This window comes from Canis aureus, chromosome 35, assembly GCF_053574225.1.
Source record: "Canis aureus isolate CA01 chromosome 35, VMU_Caureus_v.1.0, whole genome shotgun sequence".
NCBI classification, from domain to species: Eukaryota; Metazoa; Chordata; class Mammalia; order Carnivora; family Canidae; genus Canis; species Canis aureus.
In genome coordinates, this window is record NC_135645.1 from 2,544,448 (window position 1) to 2,572,132 (window position 27,685).

The window sequence follows — 27,685 nt, forward strand, 5'->3', positions numbered from 1 at the left end:
CACTAGCACATATAAGAATAATGAACTTTGGGGATCCCTGGGTGGCTCAGCGGTTTAGCGCCTGCCTTTGGCCCAGGGCATGATCCTGGAGTCCTGGGGTCAAGTCCCACATCGGGCTCCCTGCATGGAGCCTGCTTCTCCGTCTGCCTGTGTCTCTGTCTGCTTCTCTCTCTCTCTCTCTCTGTCCCTCATGAATAAATAAATAAAATATTAAAAAAAAAAAGAATAATGGACTTTGCTTGAGTCCTATAGCGCTAATTACAGAACCTGTTTCTCTTTGTCATTCTTTCCTTAGTCTTGAGGACTAGTTGGTCTTGATCTAGTTTTGTTTTTTTTTTTTTAATACAGAAATCCTCATCATAATACCTTAAAAGTGTAAAAGTTCTTTAAAAAAAAAAAAAAAGCCTGGGAAGAGACGTGTGTGTGTGTGTGTGTGTGTGTGTGTGTGTGTGTATTTGCTAAGAAATAAAAAAAGGTTTGAGTCCATGGAGAAATGTATCCAAAATGTATCCATAACACAAACATGTCATGTCTCCAAAGGAATTAGTAATTATAGATCTGATGTCTTCCAGTCCATATAATAATCTCTCACTATGCTTACTAGATTGATCTGTATTTTATATTTTCCATTTTTTCTGGAGTTATGTTACTTCATTTGTAACTGTTTTAGAACGTCCTAGAAAGGGATGCCTGGGTGGCTCAGTGGTTGAGCGTCTGCCTTTGGCTCAGGCCATCATCCCAGGGTCCTGGGATTGAGTCCCACACGGACTTCCCAAAGGGAGCCTGCTTCTCCCTCTGCCTATGTCTCTGCCTCTGTGTGTCTCGCATGAATAAATACAAGTATTTATGCACACATAAATACTTTTTTAAAAAGTCCTAGAAATTATTTTTTATTTAATATACATAAAATATTTCCTTCAACTCCTCATGCAGCAGTGAATGTGATATTGTAACTTCATGTCTTTTTTGTTGAGGTATGGATTAGTGAAATTGCATTGTAGTTAGCAGCACTTTTATTCAAAATGCTGCCATGGAGTCAGACTGTACTGTTGAGTATCTCTATTATTGGGCAATTCACTTAATCTCTCTGGACTTCAGTTTCTTCAACATGGTATTTATTTACCCCATTTATACCCTAACAGTAGTTCTGAGGATTGAATGACCTGGTCATTCAAAGTGCTTGGCTGACTATAAAGTCCCATGTAAATATTAGGCATTATAGTTATTAGCTGTCTGCTATGATTTAGGACCAATTTAGTCCTAAGAGTTCTGCCTTGCTAAAGAGAATTCTTATTAATTCTGTAGCTCTTCAGGTATTCAGTACAAATGAGATGCTGTGGTACTTTCAATCCTTAGGTGTAACTTTCTAAATACTTTTGCATAATATAAGAACTACACTCAATCTTCCTTAAGTCATTTTATAAAGGTTTTATTCATTTCTAGATATAAATGTTAGCAGCTTCTTTTTAGCAAGTTGCACCGTTGTGATAACTTTTAAGTTTTATACAATGGTATATGTATTTTTCAGTAGTGATCTATAGTGGCCTATGCTTTTTTGCTGACCAGCTTTATATTACAGATTAGATATATTTATTTATGGTAATGTGGCAGTGAACCAAAATTAAGCCACTGGTAAGAAAAGTCCTGCTTTTTAACCCCAGTAACAGGATTAATTCCCTCCAACAAGCCTGAGCTGGTGGAAACAATGATCATCCTTCATTCATATTTGTATTCCTAGCATCTAGGACACTGTGTGGCATTCAATAAATATTTGGGGAACTAAACCCAAACAAAGCAGATGTAGTGACTTGTTATAACAGCAAATGCTCTCTTAAGTATACATTCTTCATAGAAATGATAATAATAACTTTTATTTAGTGCTTTGTAATAGGATTTGTGCAAATCCTTACCTTGTATTTTCTCAATATAGTAAATCTATGAGGTAGATGTTATTAATCTTTTTTTTTTCCTTTAACAGAAGTTGAGAGAAGTTAAGCAAGTTAATTGAAGTCACATAGCTAGTAAATGATGGTGCCAAGTTGTCAGTCCAGATCTGTTAAACTATAAAAATTGCCGTGTTTTATGCTCCTCACTGCCTGACTCAAAGAAAAGACACTTATACGTTTGAGTCCATGTTATGCTAGGTGGTTTATTAAGGAGATTAGAGTTTCTGACAGGGCATAGCTGGAGCATGGCTGAACTCTGCTAGGCCTCCTGAAGGCCATATTTATACATTGGGTGAACATCTGTCCTGGTTTGCTTGTGCCTAAGGTTTTCCTGGGACACAGGACTTTAAGTTCTAAAATGAAGAAAATCCTGAGGAAACTCAAGAATTGGTAGACCCATATGCCTCACATTTTCTTATCAGTTTAAACTCTGAGAAAGCGAGTATGTGAAAGTAACAAATAAAGGAGATAAGTAAAATAATAGTTTGGGGACGCCTAGGTGGCTCAGTGGTTGATCATCTGCCTTCTGCTCAAGTCGTGATCCCAGGGTCCTGGGATCGAGTTCTGCACTGGACTCCCCACAGGGAGCCTGTTACTCCCTCTGCCTATATCCTCTGCCTCTCTCTCTTAATAATAAATAATAAATAATAAATAAAATAAATAAATAAATAATAATAAATAATTAATAAATAAAATAAATAAATAATAATAAATAAATAAAATCTTTTAAAAAATAACAAAAAATAAAATGATAGCTTAATGCAAAGATTCTATTAATTCTGTTTATGTTACCCACTTGAAAAATATCACAGTAAATTGAGGCTTATTTCAACTGGCCGCTTGATAAAATAAACATTATTATAGAACAGTATCCTCTAGAAATCGGAAAATCTTTATTTGAAAAAAATAATATTTTTAAATATTTTTCAGTAAATCTTGAAATATACTTCTTTTGGCAGCTGCAGAATTTTTTAACTGTGGCTCAATGTATAATTTCATTAGAAAACTTTTAAAATTAGGCACCTTGGCCTGACTTTGCTGTGATAAAACATATACAGTACCTATGCATAAGATCTGGACTCTAAAACGAGCATAAAAGCAGACCTCTCACATAGATAATATTAATAAAATATTTTATTTCAATAATAATTGGAAAATATAAAGGAAGGGCAAATGGATATTTATTTACTTTCCTAACTCTTAAATAGATAGGAATTTTTCCAAAGTAAAAAGTTGGGAGAAATTAACTTTTAGAAAAGTAATTTTATTATTATTTTTTAGTTTATTTTTAAGTAATCTATCTCTTCATCCAACATGGGGCTCAAACTCATGACCCCCCAGATCAAGAGTCACATGCTCTTCCAACTAAACCAGCCAGGAACTGCTAGAAAAGTAATTTTAGAATTCTGCTGAGAGACTTATTTTGCTAAATGATCTTTAATGAGGGAGGATAAGAAAATAAGGAAGATAGCCAGAAGGTACCTGTATTTTTGGATCTTCATAATCAGAGCTTGCTTATTTATTTATTTATTTATTTATTTATTTATTTATTTATTTATTTTAAGATTTTATTTATTTATTCATGAGAGACAGAGAGAGAGAGAGAAGCAGAGACACAGGCAGAGGGAGAAACAGGCTCCATGCAGGGAGCCCGATGTGGAACTCGATCCCAGGATTCCAGAATCACGCCCTGAACCCAAGGCAGATGCTGAACCACTGAGCCACCCAGGCGTCCCTGAGCATTTTTATTTAATGCTAAAAAACAACCCAATTAAAAATTGGACAAAAGACTTGATTAGATATTTGACAAAGAAAGATATACAAATAACCAATAAACACCCAAAAAAGTGCTCAACATCATTAATCATCATGGAAATGTAAATTAGTGTACTAGACATTATTACACACCTACTAGAATGACTAAAATTAAAACTGACAACACCAGAAGTTTAGTGGGGTTGTGGAGTAACCAGTACTCTCATACACTGCTTACAGAATTGTAAAATGGGACATTCACTTTGACAAAAGAATCTGGCAGATTTTTAACAGCTTTATTGAGATATAATTTACAAATCATAACATTTGTCCATTTTAAGTGTGCAGTTCAGTGAATTTTGGTAAATGGATCCAATCATGAAATTACACAATCAAGATAGATAGCATTTTCATCACCTGTGTGCCCCTTTATAGTAGATAAGTGCTTTCCCCTTCACTCATCGCCAGGCAACTACTAATTTGCTCTTGGTCAGTTTTTGCATTTTCTTCAGTTTCATATAAATGAAATCAAGCATTATGTAGTGGTTTGTGTCTGGCTTCTTAGCAAACCATTCTTGAGATTACTGATGTATTTAGAAATGGGCAAAGGAATGGACGTTTTTCACAAAAAGAAGATAAATGAATGGCCAAAACCCACACAAAATGATACTCAATATCATTAGTCATCAGAGAAACACTAATTAAAACTACAGTGAGATACTACTTTTCACTCAGCTGAATAGCTAAAATTAAAGATGGACAACACAAGTGTTGGCAGCTGGAACTCAAATATATTGCTAATGTGAATGCAAAATGGTATAGCTACTTTCAAAAACAGATCGGTAGGTGTTTGGTTTTTTTTAAGTTACGCCTATACTTAGCAAATAATTTATCCAGTCTACTTGAAAATATTAAAACCATCAAGAATTTCACTGACACAGTGCTGAGCAAAAAAAGCCAGGTTAAAAAAATTACATATGATTCTATTTTTTAAGTTCCAGAATAAGCAAAACTAATTTTTTTTTTAATTTTTTAAAGATTTTATTTATTTATTGAGACAGAGAGAGAGAGAGGCAGAAACACAGGCAGAGGGAGAAGCAGGCTCCATGCAGGTAGCCCGATGTGGGACTCGATCCTGGGATTCCAGGATCACACCCTGGGCCGCAGGCGGCGCTAAACCGCTGCACCATTGGGGCTCCCCTTTTTTTTTTTTAAATTTTTTAAAAAAGATTTTATTTATTTATTTATTGAGACAGAAAGAGAGAGAGAAAACTAATTGTAATACGTTTTCATTGCTGCCATAACAAATTACCACAAACTTAGATTTTTAAACACGCATTTATTATCTTATGGTTTTGTAGGTAGAAGTCTAAGTCTTGGACTCATTGGGCTAAAATCAAGATGCTGGCAGAGCTTTGTTCTTTATCGTAGGTTCGGAGTAGGATACATTTCACTTCTAGAGAGAAGCTGTTTGCATTCCTTGACTCTTAACCAAGAATCCTCTTCAAGCCAGCATTGTATCATACTGACCTCCTCTTCTCCCTCCCTATTGTGCTTCTAAGGACCCTTTTTTTCCTTTTATTATTTTTTTAATTGAAGTTCAGTTTGCCAACATATAGCATAACACCCGGTGCTCATCCCGCCAAGTGCCCCTCTCAGTGCCCGTCACCCAGTCACCCCAACCCCCCGCCCACCTCCCCTTCCACTACCCCTTGTTCATTTCCCAGTTAGATGTCTCTCATGTTTTATCACCCTCAGTGATATTTTCATTCATTTTCTCTCCTTTCCCTTTATTCCCTTTCACTAATTTTTATATTCCCGAAATGAATGAGACCATATAATGTTCGTCCTTTTCTGATGGACTTATTTCACTCAGCATAATACCCTCCAGGTCCCTCCACATCAAAGCAAATGGTGGGTATTTGTCGTTTCTAATGGCTGAGGAATATTCCACTGTATACATAGACCACATCTTCTTTATCCATTCATCTATCGATGGACATCCGAGGCTCCTTCCACAGTTTGGCTCTTGTGGACATTGTTGCTATAAACATCGGGATGCAGGTGTCCCGGCATTTCACTGCATCTGTATCTTTGGGGTAAATCCCCAGCAGTGCAATTGCTGGGCTAAGGACCCTTTTGATTACATTGAGCCCATTCAGATAGTTTACAATAATTTCCCTATTTTAAAATCAGCTGATTAACAACCTTATTTTTACTTTCAACCGTAGTTTCCCTTTGCCATGTAGAGTAACATATTTATGGGTTCCAGGGATTAGATATTAGACATCTTTGGTGAGTGTTATTCTGCCTTCCATACTAATTTAAGGTGAAAAAATCAGAGTAGTCAGAATAGTGATTATCTCTTAAGAGCACATGGTAAGGAGAATTGACTAGGAAAGGGATGTGTGGGAATTTTCTGGCAAAGTAGAAATGTCCTATAACCTGATAGAGATGTATATTACAAAGACATATTCATTTGTCAAATATATAGCTAAAGCGTGTGCATTTCACTGCATATGAATTTTACCTTTAAAAATTCTGTTGGGGGATCCCTGGGTGGCGCAGCGGTTTGGCGCCTGCCTTTGGCCCAGGGCGCGATCCTGGAGTCCCGGGATTGAGTCCCACATCGGGCTCCCAGTGCATGGAGCCTGCTTCTTCCTCTGCCTGTCTCTGCCTCTCTCTCTCTCTCTCTCTCTCTCTCTGTGTGTGACTATCATCAATAAATAAAAATTTTAAAAAAATGAAAAATAAAAAAAATAAAAATTCTGTTGGGAAAAAAATAAAAAAATAAAAAATAAATAAAAAATAATAATAAATAAAAATTCTGTTGGGGGCACCTGGGTGGTTCAGTCAGTTAAGTGTCCGACTCTTGACTTCGGCTCAGGTCATGATCTCAGCGTCATGAAATTGAGCCTGTGTCGGGTTCCATGCTGTGTGGAGCCTGCTTTAGATTTTCTCTCTCTCCCTCTGTCCCTCCCCTACTCACTCTCTCTGTCTTAAAAAAAAGAGAGATTTAAGGGGGAGCGGGTGCGCCTGTGTGGCTCAGTTGGTTAAGTGTCTGACTCTTGATTTCAGCTCAGGTCTCAACCTCTGGGCAGTGAGTTCAAGGCCTTCATTGGGAGGCATGGTAAATGGGTCAGAAGCATAGATGAATGAAGAATGGCAGTGATTATTTTTAAAACTGGACGAGTGCTATTATATTAGTTAAGTATACTACTATACATTATACTATTCTATTTATTTTAGTTTGGAATTTTTCATATTAAAAAGTCAAAAGAATGCCCATTTAATTCTAATTAAGTTAAAACACTAAGTGCCATGGCAATGTTAATTAGTAAAATTGCATTTAATTTATTTCAAATGTTAATTTTTAAAACCTCAAACTGGACGCCTGGGTGGCTCAGTGGTTGAGCATCTGCCTTCCGGCTCAGGTCCCAGAATTGAGTCACGCATCAGGCTCCCTGTGGGGAGCCTGTGACTCCCTCTGCCTATGTCACTGCCTCTCTCCGTGTGTCTCATGAATTAAATAAATAAATAAATAAATAAATAAATAAATAAATAAATAAATAAATAAAATCAATCAGAAAACAAAACAAAAAACCTCAAACTATCCGGTAACAACTAGAGTCTCTTTTTTGGCAGCCATGAAGAACTGTACTCAGGTCGCCCTTATGGAGCTCTTGATTCAGGTTTCAATAGTGTGGACAGTGGTGATAAGAGATGGTCAGGGAATGAAGTAAGTGTTTTTTCTATTCTGCATGTTGTAACTCCTAATTAAGAGATAATATGATGAAAATGGAAAGTATCTTAATTGGATTCAATTTCTCATTACATAAAACATAGAAAAGCAAGGAATGGGTACAAATCCCACAGAGTGTTACCATCCAGAAATGATATTCTGTTTCTGTCTTTTTTTCTATTCTGATAATTGTGTTGCTGTCTTTTCACCATGTGTGTTACATGTTTATTACCTTACTGTTTTGTATAAATACTTTAATATCATTGAAAGCCAAATAGGAACCGAGCCAATTACACCTGAAGCCTAAAGTTTGCAGGGCTGGGTCACCTTGAGCAGAGGTGCTAGAAGGGGTGCTACAAGGTAAGAAAATAGGACTGCAGTCTTGTGGGTAATGAGACAGGAACCTTAGTGAAGACTATTAACATGCTCAAGATAAATAATTTTCTTAGCTAATTATATCCTTTTTCTCTTTTTTTTTCCTTTTTCTCTTGTGTTTATTATTATACTTCCCTTTTTTAAGTTAGAAGGTAGGATATTTTAGCTCTAAATTGGGTTAAATGATGAAATACGCTTTTGTTAATGAGATCGATAACCTCTCATTTGTAACATTATTTCATTCATTCCAATGCAAATTAACTTTAGACCACAGCCCATTTGTAATTTGGAATTGCTTGTGTATGCATGAGGGGGTGTGTATATAATCATATCTGTATCCATGCAAATATATATATGTAGATACTTTAAATTCCGATTTGTAGAGTAATATATAGCCTTCCATCTTTTTTTTTAATTGTGGTAAAATATACATAACATAAAATGTACCATTTTAGTGTACATTTCAGTGACATTAAGTATATTCGTGTTGTTGAGAAACCGTCACTACTATTCATCTCCAGAACTTTTTTGCTGTTTCTTCTTAAATATAAATTTTAGTGAGTTTATATTATATTCATGCTTTCAATATTGTCTAAAGTTTGAAATGTGTTTAAATGTTGGTGCTTTTTTTTTTTTAAGCCTACAGATGAATTTTCAGATCTGCCTCTTCGAGTAGCGGAAATCACTAAGGAACAAAGACTTCGAAGAGAAAGTCAGTACCAGGAGACTCGCAGCAGTTTAGTAGTAACAAATGGTGGAGGTGAGTGGTACTCCCGACTGCAGCTGGAGTCTTCATAGTCACTCTGGCATTTTTTTTTTAATTTTTATTTATTTATGATAGTCACAGAGAGAGAGAGAGAGGCAGAGACATAGGCAGAGGGAGAAGCAGGCTCCATGCACCGGGAGCCCGACGTGGGATTTGATCCTGGGTCTCCAGGATCGCGCCCTGGGCCAAAGGCAGGCGCTAAACCGCTGCGCCACCCAGGGATCCCCACTCTGGCATTTTTAAGTGATCATTTTCACATCCTCTCCAGCTCTTTTTGTTTTGTTTTGTTTTATTTTTATTTTTATTTATTTATTTTTTTTATTTGAGAAAGAGAGCGCGTACACATAGAGGGGAGGGGCAGAGAGAGAGAGAGAAGCAGACTTGCCACTGAGCAGGGAGCCTGACATGGGGATCCATCCCAGGACTCAGGGATCATGACGTGAGCTGAAGGCAGATGTTTAACCAACTGAACCATCCAGGCACCCAAGATTTTATTTTAAAAAAGGGGGGTTGCAGCCCACGTGGCTTAGCAGTTTAGCGCTGCCTTCAGCCCAGGGCCTGATCCTGGAGACCCGGGATCGAGTCCCACGTCAGGCTCCCTGCGTGGAGCCTGCTTCTCCCTCTACCTGTGTCTCTGCGCCTCTCTCTCTCTCTCTCTCTCTCTCTCAGGACTAAATAAATAAAAATTTTTTTAAAAAGTATAAAAAATGGAATAAAGATTATTTTATTTTTAAGTAATCTCTACATGCAGCTTAGGACTGAAACTTACAACCCTGAGATCAAGAGTCAAATGCTCTACTGATTGAGCCACCCAGGCACCCCTCCAGTGCTTCTTTTAAAGACTTCCTCTTCTCACAAGATTGGAAAAGAGTTGTTTTCCAATGGAATAAATTTTAATTTCTCCGTTTTCAAGCTTGCAGATAAAATACAGTGTTTCCTTATTATTTTTGTTTTGGGAGCAAACTTCATAAAAGATAGTTTACCCGGAATAGATCTTTGCTAATCTTGATTTCATCGTGATTCTCTTTTGAAGTACTCTTCTCCTTTTCTAAGATTCTCTCTGTGGTCATTATTTGACCACTTACAGGAATTCACTGTATTTCTTGACATTTACCTTTTCATTATCTTGAATTGTATTCTTCAAGGGCATCTGAATTTAAGTTTTCTTTATTTTGGTATTTAAAAATCTGTAATTTAAATGTTTTACTTAATTGTAGTTTTTTTATAGTTCATTAACAAGCAGGACTATTTCTGTTTGTTTGAGCTTCTTATAGGAAGCTTCCTCGTAGGAAGACTCTTGATTTTATAAATTTTTTTTTTAATTTTATTTATTTATGATAGGCACACAGTGAGAGAGAGAGAGAGAGGCAGAGACACAGGCAGAGGGAGAAGCAGGCTTCTGCTTGCACCGGGAGCCCGACGTGGGATTCGATCCCGGGTCTCCAGGATCGCGCCCTGGGCCAAAGGCAGGCGCTAAACCGCTGCGCCACCCAGGGATCCCTTGATTTTAACATTGTATTCAATCTTGTTTAGTTTGAATTCCCAAATCCTAATTTTAGCTAGTTAGTTAGTTAGTTAGTTAGTTAGTTACTGTAGGTTCCACACCCATTGTGGAGCCCAGCGTGGAGCTTGAACTCATAACCCTGAGATCAAGACCTGATCTGAGATCAAGAGTTTGATGCTTAACCAGCAGAGCCATCCAAGTGCCCCCCAAATCCTAATGTTTAAATATTGAAGGCTAGGTATAAGGGAAGTATTTTTTTATTTTTCTACAAGTCCATCTGAGAAGAGCTTTCATCTTCTTTGTAATTCCAGTTACTTAACATACAATACTGTATTAGTTTCAGATGTACAGTGTAGTAATTCAGTATTTCCATACATCATCCTGTGCTTTTCACAAGTACACTCCTTTAGTCCCCATCATCTATTTAACCCATCCCTCTACCCAACCTCCCCTCTGGTAACCATTAGTTTGTTCTCTATAATTAAGAGTCTTTTTCTTGATTTGTCTCTCTATTTTTCCCTTTGTTAGTTTTGTTTCTTAAATTCCACATGTGAGTGAAATCATACGGTATTTGTCTTTCTGACTTATTTTACTTAGCATTATACTCTGTAGCTCCATCCATGTCATAACAAATGGCAAGATTTCATTCTTATGGAGGAATAATATTCCATTGTGTGTGTTTATATATATATATATATATATATATATATATAAACATACACCGTATCTTCTTTATCCATTCATCTATCTATTGATAGATACTTGGCTGCTTCTATAATGAGGCCATTATTAATAATGCTGCTATAAACATAGGGGTGCATGTGTCCCTTTGACTCAGTGTTTTTGTATTCTTTGGGTAAATACCTAGTCGTACAACTGCAGGATCATAAGGTAGTTCTATTTTTAACTTTTTGAAGAACCAACATACTGTTTTCCACAGTGGCTGTGTCAGTTTTCATTCCTACCAGTCGTGCATGTGTGTTCCTTTTTCTCCACATCCTTGCCAACACCTGTTATTTCTTGTGTTGACTTGGAGCCATTCTGACAGGTGTGAGGTGATAGCTCATTGTAGTTTTGATAAGCATTTCCCTGATGATGAGCAATGATGAGCATCTTTTCATGTGTCTTTTGGCCATCTGGATGTCTTTTTAAGAGCTTTTTCCTTGAATGATAATTTCATTTAAGTAGCTTGGTTTCTTTTTTTTTTTTTTTTTTTTCCTTTTTTATATTCTTTTGTAGTTCTGTTACTTACCATTCCATTCATATTTTAGTAGTTTTCTTTTTAATTTTGCTTACATGACATGTCTTTCCCTTTAGTTCATTTCAGACTTAAAACATTTTTGTCTTGATCTGTGCTATCCAATATGGTAGCCACTAGCCACATGTGGTTATTGAGCATTTGAAATTAGGCCTAACAATTTTTTAAAAGTTTTCTCTACTTAAGTATCTTTATACCTGACATGGGGCTCAAACTCACAACCTTGAGTTTGAGTCACATGTTCTTCCTACTGAACCAGCCAGGCGCCCCTGAAATGAGGCCTTTCTAAATTGAGATGTGCTATAATTAAAAAATACACATTGGGTTTTGAAGCCTTTACACGGGGGGGTAGGGGATATAAAATATCAGTAATATTTTATATTAATTATATGCTATAATGACACAATTTTTTATATACTAGACAAAGTAAAATATATTATTAAACTTAATGTCACCTTTTGACTTTTTTAATGTGGCTACTAGATAATTTTTAATTACTTATGTGGTTCACTTTTATGGCTTGCCTTCTATTTCTCTTGGACTATACTAGTCTATATAGGATGAAAAGATGATGTTGCTTTTTTGGGAAGTAGTCATAAAATGAACCATTTATTTAGTCACACAAATTGCAGCACATTGAAAACAATGCATTTATGTACTTGGCTTCTAATGTGGGTATAGACTTAAAACCTTTTCATCCTTTATCTGTTATAACTCTGGTAATTCAGAAATCCTTTTTATATTAATTGTAATTATGGAATTATTTAGAAATAAGTAAATCTGAGGGGTGCCTGGGTGGCTCAGTCTGTTGGGTGTCCGACTCTAGACGAGCCAACTCAGGTCATGATCTCAGGGTTGTGAGATCAAGCCCTGCGTCTGACTCTGCTCTCAGCGTGGAGTCCACTTGAGATTCTCTATCTCCCTCTGCTCATTCTCTCTCTCTCTCTCTCTCATAAATAAATAAAAGCTTTAAAAAAATAAGTAATTGAAAACAGAGAAATAGACTTTTCTGAGTTCATTATTCTCAGCAACTGCAACGTTTAGGTACTCTGTAGAACATCATACAATAATGGCTGGGGTTCACTGGAGAGACCTTAGAAGGCTTAGTAGCAAGTCCACCACCACCACCACCACCACCACCACCTCCCCTGCATATGCCACTTTAACCAGCTTTTACATATAGTTACTTTTTGAGGAACCTGGGTGGCTCAGTTGATGGAGCATTCAATTCGTGATCTCAGGGTTGTGGGTTGTGGGTTATAGCCCCATGTTGTGTAGAGATTACTTAAAAATAAAATCTTTTTATAAAAAGCCTCTTTTTAAACTTAAAATAATGAGGCAGTCCCAATCTTATGAGAATAAATAATGATGTGGCTATCTTACTCATCTGCCATTTTGAGAAGCAGAAATTCCCAAATGATCCCCTTCCATCCCCAAACTGCTACAAAATATCTATACTCCTTGACCTCTAGAAAATACATTTCTAAATAGAAAAGCATTGTTCTAATAATGGACAACAGTTACAGGAAGAGAAACAGTGATCAGTAGCTGTTTCTTTATCTCTAAGTCCACTTTCCTCCTATCCTTTCTGTTTCATTTTGATTTTGTTAGGTTTCACCTCCCAGTTCCTCGAAGAGATAGGATTAAGCCCCAAACTTTAAACATGAAGGAAAAATCTAAAAGATGTACCTTCCAATGTTTAAAAATTATTCTTGCTTTGTCTCACAAACTCAAACCGTCTTGTTTAAAACAGTAAAAAGCTATCCAAAGAAAAAAGAAATATTAGAAGTCTGTAATCTCAATTACTACCAATTACTGCATTCTTTAGTGAATTAGGACTAAGATTTTTCTGGAACCTATTTTTGTGAGTGGCCATGGACTTTAAAAGAAAGGTTTACCTAATTTACGCTTCTCAGGAAAGAATGCAACTGAATGTGTTTATTGGATATTGAATTTGAGTATTCTCTTCTGGGGTGTGTGTGTGTGTGTTGTGGACAGGGGAACATGATCTGGATCAGATTGACTACATCGACAGCTGTACTGCAGAGGAGGAAGAGGATGAGATGAGACAGCCCAAAGGCCTGGAACCAGACAGCCTCAGTTCCCAGTTTATGGCGTATATTGAACAACGCCGAATCTCTCATGAGGTAGTACACACATTTAAGCCTAAATATGTTGCTGTCCCCTAGTAAAAACAGTCCATGGTGATATAAATTTGTCATATCAGTGATTTGTTTGTTTAGGCCTGATTATTTGTTTTATAATGTCCAGTACCAATTTCATGATTGAATTTTTCAGATATATTATAAAAAATCAGACGGTAGTCTCAAGTAACATTTAGCTTTATTTTTCAAATAAAAAGATTTCAGAATTTTGAAGAAGGAATAGGAGGAGTCCTGAGAATATTCCTACGCCTTTGAAAAAAAGGAAATGAATGTAATGTTTTTCATTTAATGTTGTTCTTACTGCTTTTTTATTGTTAGTAACTGGTACATCATAGCTTGATTAGTTATTACAAGAATCAAACCAAACTACCAACTTTGGAGCAACCTACAGACTTAACCATAGAAATTTTATAATGCACTTAATTATATTGGAGCTTTTATGCTAAGTCACACAGAATATAAATTGTTTGCCATTATAGTTCTTGGGTGTCTCTTATACTGAAGCATTGAGTTGCCTTAGAAAACAAATGAGCATTCAGCCCACTGTAGAATCACTGCCAATCCCCCAAGGGTCTCCAGTGGAAATTGCATTCTTCAGCATATCTAGTCAGCATAATGAAACGGCTCCGCTTCGGTGTGTGTGATGTTAATGTCTGGAGTTGGTCCCAGGCTCTGAGCAGGGGTTATTTGAGAAACACTTGGGGCCTTTTTGGAGAGTGATGTAGCTAGTCTTTTAGAAAAGAGGATAATCACTCAAGTGGGACATGTTGTGGAGCAATATTATCATTCTTTAAAAAAAAAATCCTTCAGTTTTCCTGTCCCAAGACTTTTGAACACAGTAATTTTTGTTGGTGTTCAGAAGACGCTCTTATAATTTAAAGTCGGATAAAGTTATATAAATTAAAGTTCTGCGGCCCAGAAATAGCAGTGTACCAGGTGATTAATGAAACTATGTGTGATTCAGGGTATAAACATTCTTTTTAGAACAAAGGGCAACTACTTTGCAAAATATTAAAATTAGCAATGCCCATTGCTATCGTAAAGGGAGTCTTTTTTCTTTCCTTGTGGTCTTTCTCTTTGGTCATTTTATGAGTAGACTGTATAGATGAGGTATTTCTACTAGTGGAAAATTATTGTATCATTTTTGTAATCCCTCATATTTGCTATTTGTAATTTTTTTTTAATTCCAGCTACACTTGTGTGGTAGTCTTGAAGATTCTGTGTCATAATCCTCTTTCTGACTTCTGTGTCATAAGGTTTTCTAAATTTTGGCATCTATAAAAATATGATGAAGCAGCATTATTTTAGATGGTTTAACAACCACCTAAAGTGTTATATTCTTGAATACAATCTAAAAATGAGTTGTTAAAATCTATTGAGATTTTAAATACTCTGCTACTATTTAATTCTGTTATAATACTTCTCATAGATAGAGATCTTATGATAAAATAGGGTATAGCTTACATTTATAGGGTATTATATTTACTTTTAAAATTAAACCAATGTCACATTTATTTAGACATGAAAATTTCATGTACCTCTTGCAATAATTTTAAATGATTTCAGTATTGTAAAACCAAGGTGTTAAGTCACCGATGTTAACATACTAGGAGAGATTTTTATTTATTTTAAAAAGCCAGAGTCACTGAAATTAGAATACTTGTTCTTTGATCAGGGTTCTAGAATTATGTCTCATTTTGTTTGATCCTCATGCCCAGACTTTAAAAGAGTCTGCTTTAGCCCTTTGTAGTAACTCACCAAAGATTTTCTAGTTCTCTGTAATTACATATTCCCTGGAGATAGACTATAAATAGTTTTACATTTGATTTTTAGAGACCTTTTTTGGATAGGTTGTTTTCTTTCCCTTCAAGAATACCCATTTTAATGATTATTTTTGGTGTTGAAATAAGTGTTGTGGATACATATGTTAAATTGATTTATTTCTGCTTTTTTGGCCCAGGGTTCACCCATAAAGCCAGTACCTCTGAGGGAGTTTCAAAAAACAGAAGACATGAGAAGATATTCACATCAAAATAGGTTTGAAAAACCTATTCTCCTCATTTGTTTCTGTCTTTAAAACTCATTAGTAAGAGCATGAAGTTCAGTGGCTTCAAACATAATATCTGTAGTTCTGTAGGATAGAAGTGTGGGCAGGCCTTCATTCTTGCCTTCATTTTCCCTTTAGGGTCTCACAAGCCAAAATCATGGTACTGGCTGGCCTAAATTCTTACTTGCAGACCATGGGGGAGAACCCATTTCCAGGCTCATCCAGGTTGTTGGCTGAATTCTATTTCATATAGTTATAGGACTGAGGTCCTTGTTACTTTGCTGGCTAGAAACTGGGACTCTTTTTTCACTTCTGGGGTTTGCCCACATTCCTTGGTTCATGGCTCCCTCCATCTTCAAGTCAGCAGTGGCAAGCCATTTTAAATCTCTTCTCACATTTTCAGTCTCTCTGTTTTCCTTTTCTGTCACATCCCACAAACTCTCTTGCCTTCCTCTTCTGTTTTTTACCCCAGTTTTTTTTTTTACCCCAGTTTTATTGAGAAATAATTGACATAAGTCACTGTATAAATTTAAGGCATACAGCATGATGATTTGATTTATATATAATGAAATGATCGCCACAATAGATTTAATTAACAGCCATCATCTCAATATAAATACAATAAAAAAAATTATTTTTCTCCCTGTGATGAGAATTCTTAGGGTTCACCCTCTTAACAACTTTCTCATATATCACACAGCAGTGCTAACTATAGTCATCCTGTACATTACATTCCTAGTACTTATTTATCCTACTGCTGGAAATTTGTAGCTTTGACCACCTCCTTCCAATTGCCCTCCCACCACCCTCTTTTGCTTTTAAGGGTTCCCATGATTATATTAGGCCACTTGAATAATTTTCCCATTTTAAGGTCAACTGGTTAGTAACTTTAATTTCATATGCAAAAGCCTTTTTGACACATAACATATTTACTGAAATAACACCAGGAGATAGAGATCATAGGGGCCAAAAATCTGCCTCTCTAATCTAAACCCAGCATTTCTGTTTTTGTTACTTTTTAGAAATTCTTGTTCTGCCAGCGCTGAGGGAATCTTCCCTTATCAGAGCCTATGCTTCCAGATCTAGTCATTTTCCATTTATATTCACAGTCACCACTATTAAGTGACACACCCTGGATTCAAACTCAATTATGACTAATTCTAAAGTCCATGACTTTACCCGCTACACAGTGTTGCTTCTCCAGACTACTCGAGGTACCGGACTCACTTGTATCTCATTCTTTATTGGTTATATCCCAGCCAGAAATCTTACCCTACCAACCCATGCTTCTCTTCTCTTGAAAATTTTTGACTAAGAATATACTGACTAGGAGTGCTAATCAGATAAAGGTGGGAAGGATTAGTAAAAAATTTAAGGAAATATTTTTTTCCAGCTTCAGTATTATTTTAAACCTTGTCTTGGGGGAATTACTAAGCAATTTATTCTATACCTTTAAAAAAATTATAATTTATTCTCTTAAAACTTTTTAGCGGGTGGTAGTTTAATTATTTTAGTAAAAGTAAGAAATATGGCTATACTCTTGAAGTCACATAAACCAGAGTTTTTTAAAACTTACCTTTTGATGCCTGGAAATTTAAAAAAAAGAATGTCATATATACTTCACAAAGATGTGGAACCAATATAAGAAAAGAAACTTGGAAAGAAAGAAAACAAGAGTGTGGCTTAAGTTTTGCTTTTTTACATATTACATTTTTTTTTTAATTTAGGGAAATATAAGGTACGCTAATGTTTCTCAGTAGGTTGTAGCACCAGTCTTCAGTGGATATTTGGAACATATTTATTTGATGTGGGAATTGGTTGCCAAAATGACTACAAGTGTTACTGGCAGGCATTGAGGCCAAACTACCTGTAGTTTGTGCAGGGCAGTCTTGTACAATAAAAAAAAATTTATCTAAAAAAAAATTATCTGAAATGCTATGCCATTCCTATTGAGAAACCTATTCATAGATGAAGAGGCCGTAGATGAAGTAGCATGGTGGCACCAAGGAGCAGCCAAGCTGTGATGGGCACACATTAGCCTCTGGTGATTGGCATGAGGGAGCTGTCCATTCACAGATGGCTTCTTCACTGCTACTGTCTTTTTTTTTTTCCACTGCTACTTTCATTCTCTTACATGCTTCACTCTTTGCCGCCATCTTTAACTGTTCACAGCTTAGTTTTTGCCATTGCAGGTAATTGTTTTCTCTGTGTGTGCCCATATGCTTTTAAGTCTCCATGCTCTTTACTTTCTCCTTCCTACACTCTGCTGCTATATAGTAAGGAAGTGTGGTATAGTAGAAGCCACTAATCTCCAAGTCAGGGGGCTTAAATTCTAATCCAGGCTCTACCCCTAGTAGACATCACTGAACCTCTGAAGGCCTTAGTTTTCTTTCTTATAAAGTTAGTAACATGAACTCCATGATTTCTGAAGTACCTCCAGTTCTCAGAAACTGCACACCTAAAAGATGAGAGAGCAGACTGCCACGGAGTCAGATAAGAATTCACACCAGATAGATGAGGATTACTGGCTGCATCACCTTGAGAAAATTACTTAACTTCCATGCCTGAACTTTTCAACTGTAGAATGAGGATTATAATAGCTGTTACTCCTAAGATTACACAAGGAGTAAGATAGTTAAGAAACACTGTGTATACTATACTTCATGGGAAATATGTAGTATATGGTAGGAGCTCAAAGATTGTTCGTCTCTATGTGCCTCTGAAAATGTCCAAAAAATGACACAAATCATAATTGATAAATGCAAAAGAAGTATTGATTACACACGGACATTAGAGGAAAAGTCCCAATTTTAAAGAAAAAGAAGATTCTAAAAAAGGCCTTTTCTAAGAAGATCTCCATAGGTTGGAATCTTAATAGAAAAGGATTGAAGTGAGAAATTAATATATGGTAACTGAAGAGATCTTGCTAGAGAAAAGATTCCATAGTGAATATGTTTCTTAAATGGGGTGAGAGTCCTGAAAGCCAGGTGAAGAATTTGTTATTCTTATTACTTGGTAATAAGAAACTGCTGGAGCTTTGGGGGATTTGTTTTTATTTCCCTAGTAACACATTGATTTAATGCATTTAAATCAACCTGACAAGAGAGTAATCATAATTTAAAATTTCAGGTCCTAAATGTCACAACATCACTGCTCCCAACATTGTTTAGACACAAATGAGTAACAGAGACTTGAAACACTAAATCTAATTCAGGAAAAAGATAAATACCAAATTTTAAAATTTAGTACTGATAAAACTGAGAAACAGTTTTTACTGTTTTTTTTTTTTAAGCATCAAATCAGATTCCATCTTTTTCTTAAAAATAAAATTAACAGAATTTTTGCTCTTTGTATTAAAATTGCTACATCAGTTGAAAATGGGAGTAGAAGTGCTTTACAAGAATGGTTGTCAGATTTTGCCATATCCCAGATTTCTGTTGATAAAATGACTTTGTATATAAAATATATCTTGTTTCAATCATGCTAATAAATAAGATAATAATTATGTATGTATTATAAAGATACTGTTTGAAAAGTGACCTCAAATATCTGTCTGGTCAGCACTGGCTATCTAGCTTGATCAGTGGTACCATCATGTGAAATGGGAGTTGGAGACAGCAGGTATTCCAGGAGCTTAATTTAATTGAATGACTTAGACTCAGGTTTCCAAAATACAGTCAGTGTTTCATTGCTGACTAGACGGTCTGTCTATTGATTTATAGAAAGTTACATTAACAATAAAATCTTACTTTCTTTTTATATATCTGCCTATCTTATCAAATAATTTTTTTCTGTCTTTTTTTTCCTTTTTTGGATCAGGGTTCCAGTTGAGCCATCTTCTCTCATGTCACTATCACCAACTCACAATCAGGTAAAAAAGAATTTTTACAGTTTTAGCTTTATTTTTTTAAACTAAGATGATTTTCTATTTTTATAATACTTAGATTACCAATAATTGCCAGATATCTGTAAACTTCACTACCTGTCTCCTCCACGATACAGTTAATATAACATGTGCACCTAATACTTAACTAACAGTGGTTTTAAACACCAGACAGAAAATAAATCTTTACTGATCTGATAGCTCTATAGCACATATAAGAATACCGTGAAAAAGAATAACAGTAAAGACATTTTAAAAAATTGCTAGGTGACTACAGAGTTGAAATTGCTTGGGTCTGCAGTAGTTTCCTGAATTGATTAGGAATATTGGTAAGTTGACCTTTATCCCCACTTGCATGTGCAAAATATTTTTGTTCCAGTTGTCACATACAGATGTGGAATTTCATCGGAGAAGAGAACAATTAGTAGAGCGAACTCGGAGAGAGGCCCAACTGGCTGCCCTACAGTATGAGGAGGAGAAAATAAGGACCAAGCAGATTCAGAGAGATGCTGTCCTGGACTTTGTCAAGGTGAAATTTTTGCCAAATTTCATTGAAATTCCTAAAATGTTTTAGAAGTAAGTGCTTATTTGTTTTGTGGAGGCTTTCAGTGTTTGTCTTAATCATAAAATGTCTCCTTTCTTTTTTCTCACTGTAGGGAATCTTGAGTAAATAGTATAACTGTCCCCTACTTGTGATTAGCTGAATTGTCCTCCTCTAGGTAGACTGAGAAGTGATCATCTTGTTCTTGGGACAGTAGTTTCTTCCTCTTAATTAGCAATCTGTCTTCAAACATCTCACTTTACTGTCCAGCTCCATTTTCTCAATCTTTAGTACATTAATAAAGATCAGTAAGACCATGAAAGTGCCACGTAAACCTCAAAGTACCATGCACATGTAAACTATTGTTATCCAAGCCTGTTTCTAACTTCCTCATTCTGTCAAGCACCAGAATTTTGCAAGGTTAACAGGCTTAATACTTAGAGTCATCTTTGATTCATGTCTTCCTCTTCTCTCCACACCTATTCAGGTAACAACCTCTGTTAATACTTCTTCTTTTTGCTTGTATTTTGCTTATATTTTGCTTGTATTTTGCTTCTTTTTGCTTTTATCACTTCAAGTCTTATTTGTTTGGAAATCACCTTGGATTTTTCTCTTCACAACTAAATATTTCTATTTTTATTATTATTATTATGTATTTATTTATTTTAAAGATCTTATTTATTTATTCATGAGAGACACAGAGAGAGGCAGAGGGAGAAGCAGGCTCCATGCAGGGAGCCTGATGTGGGACCCGATCCCATGACTCCAAGATCACACCCTGGACCAAAGGCAAGCACTAAAGCTGTGAGCCACCCAGGGATCCCCAGTATTTCTATTTTTATTTGTTTGATGTCTATCCCTCCCATTTATCTGTAAACCCCATAAAGACAGGGAGTATGTCTGTTTTGTTTATTCACTGCTACATTCCTAGATCGTAGCAGGTCTTAGCTCATAGTAAAGCTTGATAAATATTTGTTAAAGGATTGAATGAATTGATAGATCCCTTCTTGTCCTCTAAAGCTTTCTCTCTTATATTTCATAATTCTAGTCAAAGACAATCTTCTTTAAGTAACATAAATGTGATAAAATTCTCTCTTTTTTTTTTCCAAGTATATCTAGCCCATGATGATGATCTCTGATGGCTTAGAGAGGGTGGCAGTTTGTCCAGGTTAAATACACAAATAGTTACTAGCAGAACACAGTTCTGCTCAAGACAAGCTGAACAGAAAGTAGAAATAAGGCTGGCAAAAAAAAAAAAAAAATTCTTTAAAAAGAAGGCTGGCTCCAAACCCTAATCTGCAACCACGAGCTATATTGACTATCAGTAAATAATGATGGCTAACACATACTGAATCCTAAGGGCTGTTTTGTACATTCTACATTAATTAATTCATTTAGTTTGCCTTCTATAGATGCCTCATAGCTAGTAAGAAGTAATTACATTGGAGATGGTCTTGATTAAATGCTAAATTAGAGTTTGATCTTGAATCTATTAGGTAGAAGAGAACAATTAGAAGTTCTAAAGCAGGAGAAAAAAAGTGAAAGATAATTCCAAAATACTAATCTACTTGTGTTAAAATGTTAGAAAGATAAGGATAATGAAATAGAGAGTAACTGCAGTAATTAGACTAAGGTACAAAATGAAGGCATAGAACCAGGTGATCTCTGAGGTTTCTAAGGAGAGGCAGTGTTACACAGTGATAAGAGCTTAGGATCAGAATTTGAATCCAGCTTAGCTCTTCATTATGTGCTCAACTTTGGGAAAATTACTGAATCATTCTGTGCCTTTTATTTCCTCATAGGTGTAATATTTAACTTTTAAATATTAACTCAGAATTATTATGGGTGCATCTAGTACTTTTACTAGTGTGGTGAGTGCCATCCTCCTTACCACAATAGATTTTATAAATTAGTGATTTGAAGAGAAGCATCATTGTGTTTTATATATAGAAGTTGTGAATGTTGAGTACATCTTTGAAGATAAGTGAAAAAAAGATCCCAAAGCAAGATTTTGAGGCTAAAAGTACAGTTTGAATAGGAGGCTAGCCTTGTGGAAAGAATATAGGATTCTAAGTTAGACAATGGAGATGTAAATCTCAGTTATGCAGATTTACTTTGTGACCTTGCACGTATCATATAACCTCTCTGTCCTTAATTCTTTTGTCTTTAAATAAATATGATTATGATGTTTGTGTATCTCCAAGAATAAGAAGAATTATTTAAGATAATGTGTTTAAGAATACATTGTAAAACACTTACTGTAGAGATGGTATAATATTATTATTTGACATAATAACAGAAATTAGCAAATTGGGGAAAAGAACCAGTTAGTATGGAAATTTGAGGATTTGTTTTTGAGCATGTTGAACACAAGGTGAAAGTGGGTTTCCAAATAGAGAGTTTCCACAGGCAGTTGAAAATGCAAACCTGAAAATTGGGTGATAGGAGAGAGCTAAAGGTGCCAGTATTAGACAAAAAACGAGCCTCGTTGAGAGACAGTAGTGAGAGATCACTATTCTGATTATGAGTGTGTTTGTGTGTGTGTACATATAAAAACCATACTTTTTATATTTGATTTATAGATGCTTATAGACCTTTGTTTATTGCTCTCCTCATTTAAATTGTATGCTGTTTAAGGGAAAGGGCAGCATCTTCTAGCCAGTAAATCTAGAAAAGTGCTGCTACACGAGAGATACAGAAATTAATGTGGATGATTATCTGGTATCATTTCCACTGTTCCAGATTCTAACCAGCTTCCCTTTTTCGGGGGGTTTGGGGGTGTATAGCAAAAAGCATCACAAAGTCCACAAAAACAACAACCCCCCTTAGATGGCGAGGTAAGTCTATATAATCACTTTTTCTTTGGAATTTTTTATTGTTGCAATGGAAATGAAATGTTTGCATGTGACTATCATGTTTTCGGTGATGAAAATATTGCCATTTTCCTTTTCCCTCACAAAATTCTACTTATTTGAGAGAAGATGACATAGGCAAGGGAGTTTATCCAAGTCTACAGATCAGGAGTTCTTTAATCTATACTAATTCATCAGGAGATTATTTATTCCTTTACCCTATCCCCACCAGCAGTATCATCTCCCTCATCCATTTCAAAGCATAGTGTGTAGTGAGAGGGAGTCCTGAGAGCCGTATGTGACAGGGGTAAATGGTATTGGTATTGAACTAAAAGATAACTACATATATTTTAGCTCCACGGCTCACTTCCTGAATATGTTATTGGCTTTACAGTGTACACAGTAGTTTTGTAATATTAAGTAGTACATTTTCATTACAAGTAAAAATGTAAAATTAATTGCTTAAGTTTTTTTAAATGCACCTGTTTTGATCTGTTAAAGTGAAATGTACTAAATATTTTTATTATAGTTGGCCTTTTTATTAAAAGCCATTTTTCTTTATCTTTGCCTTCTCAGTTTTTCAGTTTATGATCATTGCGTCCTTAAAAATGCATAAGGGTATTTTTTATGTGGATTTTAAATCTGCTTTCTGTAAAGTAAATTACTTGAAAACCTAACACACGGGGCTTTACAAGCATCAAGTTTCAGCACAGAGGTTTTAAAGCACGAGTGTTTCCAGAATAGTGGTAAAATGCATTGTTTGAAATGTTTTAAATTATCCATTATAAATTTTTTTTTCTTTATCTGAGTGGACATATAGTCACTACTTATCTCAGAATTTATGCATTGTATAGTACCAGAAAGAGTAACTCAGCTTTTTTAGTTGTCTCTTCTTACTGTGGTAATAATAAAGGTACATACCTTTCACAGACAAAGTCAATACTGTCTCCTTTTTTTTTTACCCCCAAAATTCCTTCTTAATGAACATGCTGGAGTAAATTCATTATTTAAAAATTAAAACTTCTCGGGAAAATAAGGTGTACAGTTTTTAAGTTTCCAATTGTATTCTTATTTTGTCTGAGAAAGGTAACGAAGAGATGCAATGACTAGAACTCATGACTCTTGGGTTTATTGTTTCTAATTTGTCACTGACTCATTAAATAACCACAAATCCTTTATTATTGCTACTTCTGTATTTCAGCTCTCTCTCTATTCTTTGTGAATAAAAATAATCCCTATTCCCTCCTTGCTTTAGTCAGTTTTTAAGCAATAGGATCATATTTGAAGTTGTTTAAGCTCTTTAGAAGAAAATCATGACTCAGAATCAACTTATTACCTCTTATGATCCATGAATTCAAAATGATTGTGAATACAATCCCATATGTTAGCATCTTCAGTATGTCTTAATATACCTCTTTGCTTGTGTATTTGTGAAATATGTCACATGTGTGCATCATTTGTTTTTGACATTGCTCCATTTCTCTCCACCTCTCCAGTGTCCCTTCCCATCCAGAAGGTCTCAGCACACTGATGATAGTGCCTTGTTAGTGGTAAGAGCCTTGCACGAAATGGAGCTATATATTGCTGTGTCTTGAGATTGGAGAATAGTTAATATACTTTTCATTCAAAAATTATCTAAATACCATAAAACATGATAAGCATCATTACTAAATGCTTTACAAATAGCTGGAACAATTTCCTTATGTTACTGTTCATTATTTACCCAATGTCCCAGCGGTCTGCAGCTATAATTCAAATACCTTTGTTAGTGTTTCCAAAAGTAAAACATTCACATAGCGATCCACATTGGCTTTGTATGTGGGTTAGGAGGAGAGGGCATAATATATTTGTTTTGTAAATGTCATTTCTAATTCCAAGTGCATTTACTGTATTAATCATTAATTGGCTCGTTAGTCACCTGTGTGTTAAATGAATTTCCTTAGTCCATGACACTAATTATACAACTGTATATTTGCCATTCTATTTTATTATCTATTTTAAGCTACTGCAAATCCCGAACTTTTAAAAAATACTTACATCTCAAGATTATCCCTCCATGCCCATTTTTTAAACCCTGGGAAACATTAACTTGGAATGTTACCTACTGATCATTTTTAACACTAGTTTACTTTTTATTATCTTTCATCAGCTGACAATGAGTATAACATAGGAGCTGTAGTGAAAATCTTAGTTTTGTCAGTCTTGCAAGAGAACTCTAACATTTACAGCTTTTCCTATCATGTTTTATGATATTTTTTATAGTATGTTGAAAACTCGTAGTTCAAAAGTCTAGTGTGTGTAGCAATTCCTGTCTTACGTGCTGGTAACTGCTGCATGGACTGCATACTTCAGCATGAGAGTCTTCTTAACGTAGACTTCCATTGTCAGTGTTTCTGTGTGTTCTGCAGTTGTCACTTCCTTAGAGATGGATAAAGAACATTTTAACTGGGCAGTCTCATAAATAAAACCACCACCCTCTGGAGTTGTACTAGAAATTAATTGGCATGGGAAGCAAATAAATTAATGCTGAAAGATACTGAGAGCCTGTGATGATCCAGATACTACCAGAATGATCTCATTTACTCCTCACAGCAATCTTAACAGTTAAAGTTAAACATATCACCATTTTACAAATGATTACTGAGGCACAGTATGTTTTGTCCAGAATGCAATTTGTCCGAGGTCACGTAGCTTAAGTAAGTACAAGATTAGGTTCAAATCTAGATCTGGCTGATTTGAGTATACCTGCCTTAGACACCATGGTGTATTGCCTCTCATAATTGAAAACAACTTAGGAGACTAAAGATGAGATTTAATAACACATATAGTAAGTGATAGAAGCCTGCATGCCCACACTTCTTTGTCAAGGAAAAAAATGGGATTTGGAAAAACAACAAAATCCCCTCAGTGTGAAATCTGAAATGGCTTTTAGCCATTTTCAAAACACATGCACTTGCATTTTATCAGTATTCATGTTTGACCTAAATGAGATGACCTTGAAAAGCAAGGACCATGTCTCACATATTTCTGTATGCCAAATAGTGTCCAACACTGTGCCAAAAGAGTCTGTTTTAAATCATATCTCTGATTTTTCTCAAGACTACTCTCTGATGTCTTCATATGATAGAATAAAGTACTAACTTTTTTTTTTTGAGAGAGAGAGAGAGAGTGTGGGAGGGACAGGAGAGAGTGAGAGAATCTTAAATAGACTCTACACCTAGCACAGAGCCCAACAAGGGTCTCGACTCAGGGCTTAATCTCATGACCCTGAGATCATGACCTGAGCTGAAACCAGGAGTTGGACACTTAAGCAACTGTACCACCAAGGTGCCCCAAGTCCTAACTTCTTAACATGGCATGAAGAAACTCCTTAGAATAAAATCCAAACTTCTTAATATAGCCTACAAGTTCCTGCACACTCTGTCTCAAATCCCTGGGCTCATGCTATACCAGCATTTTTTCAGCTCTTCAAATAAGGCAAGCCCATTTGCACCTCACAACCTTTTGCAAATGTGGTTTCCATCAGCATGAAATGCATCTCCCTCCCTGCATATACCCCTTGGTTAATTCCTCCTCATCTATCAGGTATCAGCCTAAATGTCACACCTTTAAAATGGCCTTTCTGCAGCCCACAACCCCCAAATCAAATTTGTCTCCATTTTTTTTTCTCATCCTAGTACTTTTAGGTGGGCATTTATTATTTTATATCGCTTCCCTATTAGACTATAAGCTGTAAGGCACAGGGTTATTCTCTGTTGCAATTACCTGTGTATACTCAGGGATTCATTATTTACCCAATTATCCCTGGGATGTATTAAGTACTCAATAAATATTTCCTGAATGAACACATATATGCTATGTATGTAATAATCTCTCATTAAATAGTTTCTTGATGAAAAGGTCTGACGATACGGCAAGGTATAAATATTGGATTTCATTTAAAGACTTTGAAGTATAGGATTTGAAATAAGTATTAGTAGTGTTTAATATCTTTGACATTAACATTCTCGTAGGGCTGCCCTTCAGGTGTCTGTTGCTTTCTTCTATATCCCATTGCATCTGTGTCTCATCTCTAGAAACTAGAGTATCTAGGCTCATTTCACTTCCTCTTCCTTCCACTCCTTTTTTCCTCCCTTGACAATGTAGTGGTTTTCAGCCTTGTTACTTTTGAGATTGACAGTAATTCCAGAACATTTGATTGTAAAGAGGCCCAGGAAAACTGAAGAGGTGAAGCATACACAGTGTATGACTGTTGTCACAGTCTTATTCTTTGGTACATTTCCTTTTTCACTTTTTTCTGCCTTAAATTAGATTAGGTTTCCCACCCCACCCCCCATAAAAAGAAACATTGCTATCAACTCTTTAAATAATATATAATAAAATAATAATCTATTTTATTGCTCATCTACACACCTTTGTCTGAATACCCACATATTAAGTTTAAGTTCATTTACTCTATGATTCACATAGTTGTGATGCTAGTTTACATTTCTCAATGTTATTTAACTTCTAAAAGCTTTAATATATTTAAGCCTTTGGCATTTTGTTGTTTTCATACATACAGTCTTATCCAGTGCCCTTCGTAAAAGTCCTGTCTTCTCTGCTTTCTGCTCTTTACCAAATTAAGTAATTGTCACATTATGAGCAATTTTTTTTTAAGATTTTATTTATTTATTCTTGAGAGACAGCGAGAGGCAGAGACAGGTAGAGGGAGAAGCAGGCTCCCTGAGGGGAGCCCAATGCAGGACTCGATCCTGGAACTCTGGGATCACGCCCTGGGCCAAAGGCAGATGCTCAACTAGTGAGCCACCCGGGTTTCCCACGTTTTGATCAGTTGTATCTGTAATCAAA

At 35.7% G+C, this 27,685-nt stretch overlaps 1 protein-coding gene across 12 annotated transcripts in view; it reads left to right on the forward strand.

Annotated features, from left to right (window-relative positions):
- Positions 1 to 27,685, forward strand: part of LRCH3 (leucine rich repeats and calponin homology domain containing 3) — a 123,539-nt gene that overhangs the window by 66,516 nt on the left and 29,338 nt on the right. For 7 of the 12 annotated variants that reach the window (XR_013372625.1, XM_077884633.1, XM_077884626.1 and 4 more), the window contains exons 7-14: positions 7,347 to 7,440; positions 8,458 to 8,578; positions 13,345 to 13,493; positions 15,472 to 15,548; positions 19,378 to 19,429; positions 19,821 to 19,970; positions 22,769 to 22,819; positions 24,331 to 24,384. Coding sequence is in view for 11 of the 12 variants with exons in the window: in XM_077884633.1 (XP_077740759.1) it covers positions 7,347 to 7,440; positions 8,458 to 8,578; positions 13,345 to 13,493; positions 15,472 to 15,548; positions 19,378 to 19,429; positions 19,821 to 19,970; positions 22,769 to 22,819; positions 24,331 to 24,384 (748 nt within the window). In the remaining variant the exon portion in view is untranslated. The remainder of the gene's footprint in view (positions 1 to 7,346; positions 7,441 to 8,457; positions 8,579 to 13,344; positions 13,494 to 15,471; positions 15,549 to 19,377; positions 19,430 to 19,820; positions 19,971 to 22,768; positions 22,820 to 24,330; positions 24,385 to 27,685) is intronic. The other 5 variants (XM_077884624.1, XM_077884628.1, XM_077884627.1 and 2 more) reach the window with 3 other exon arrangements.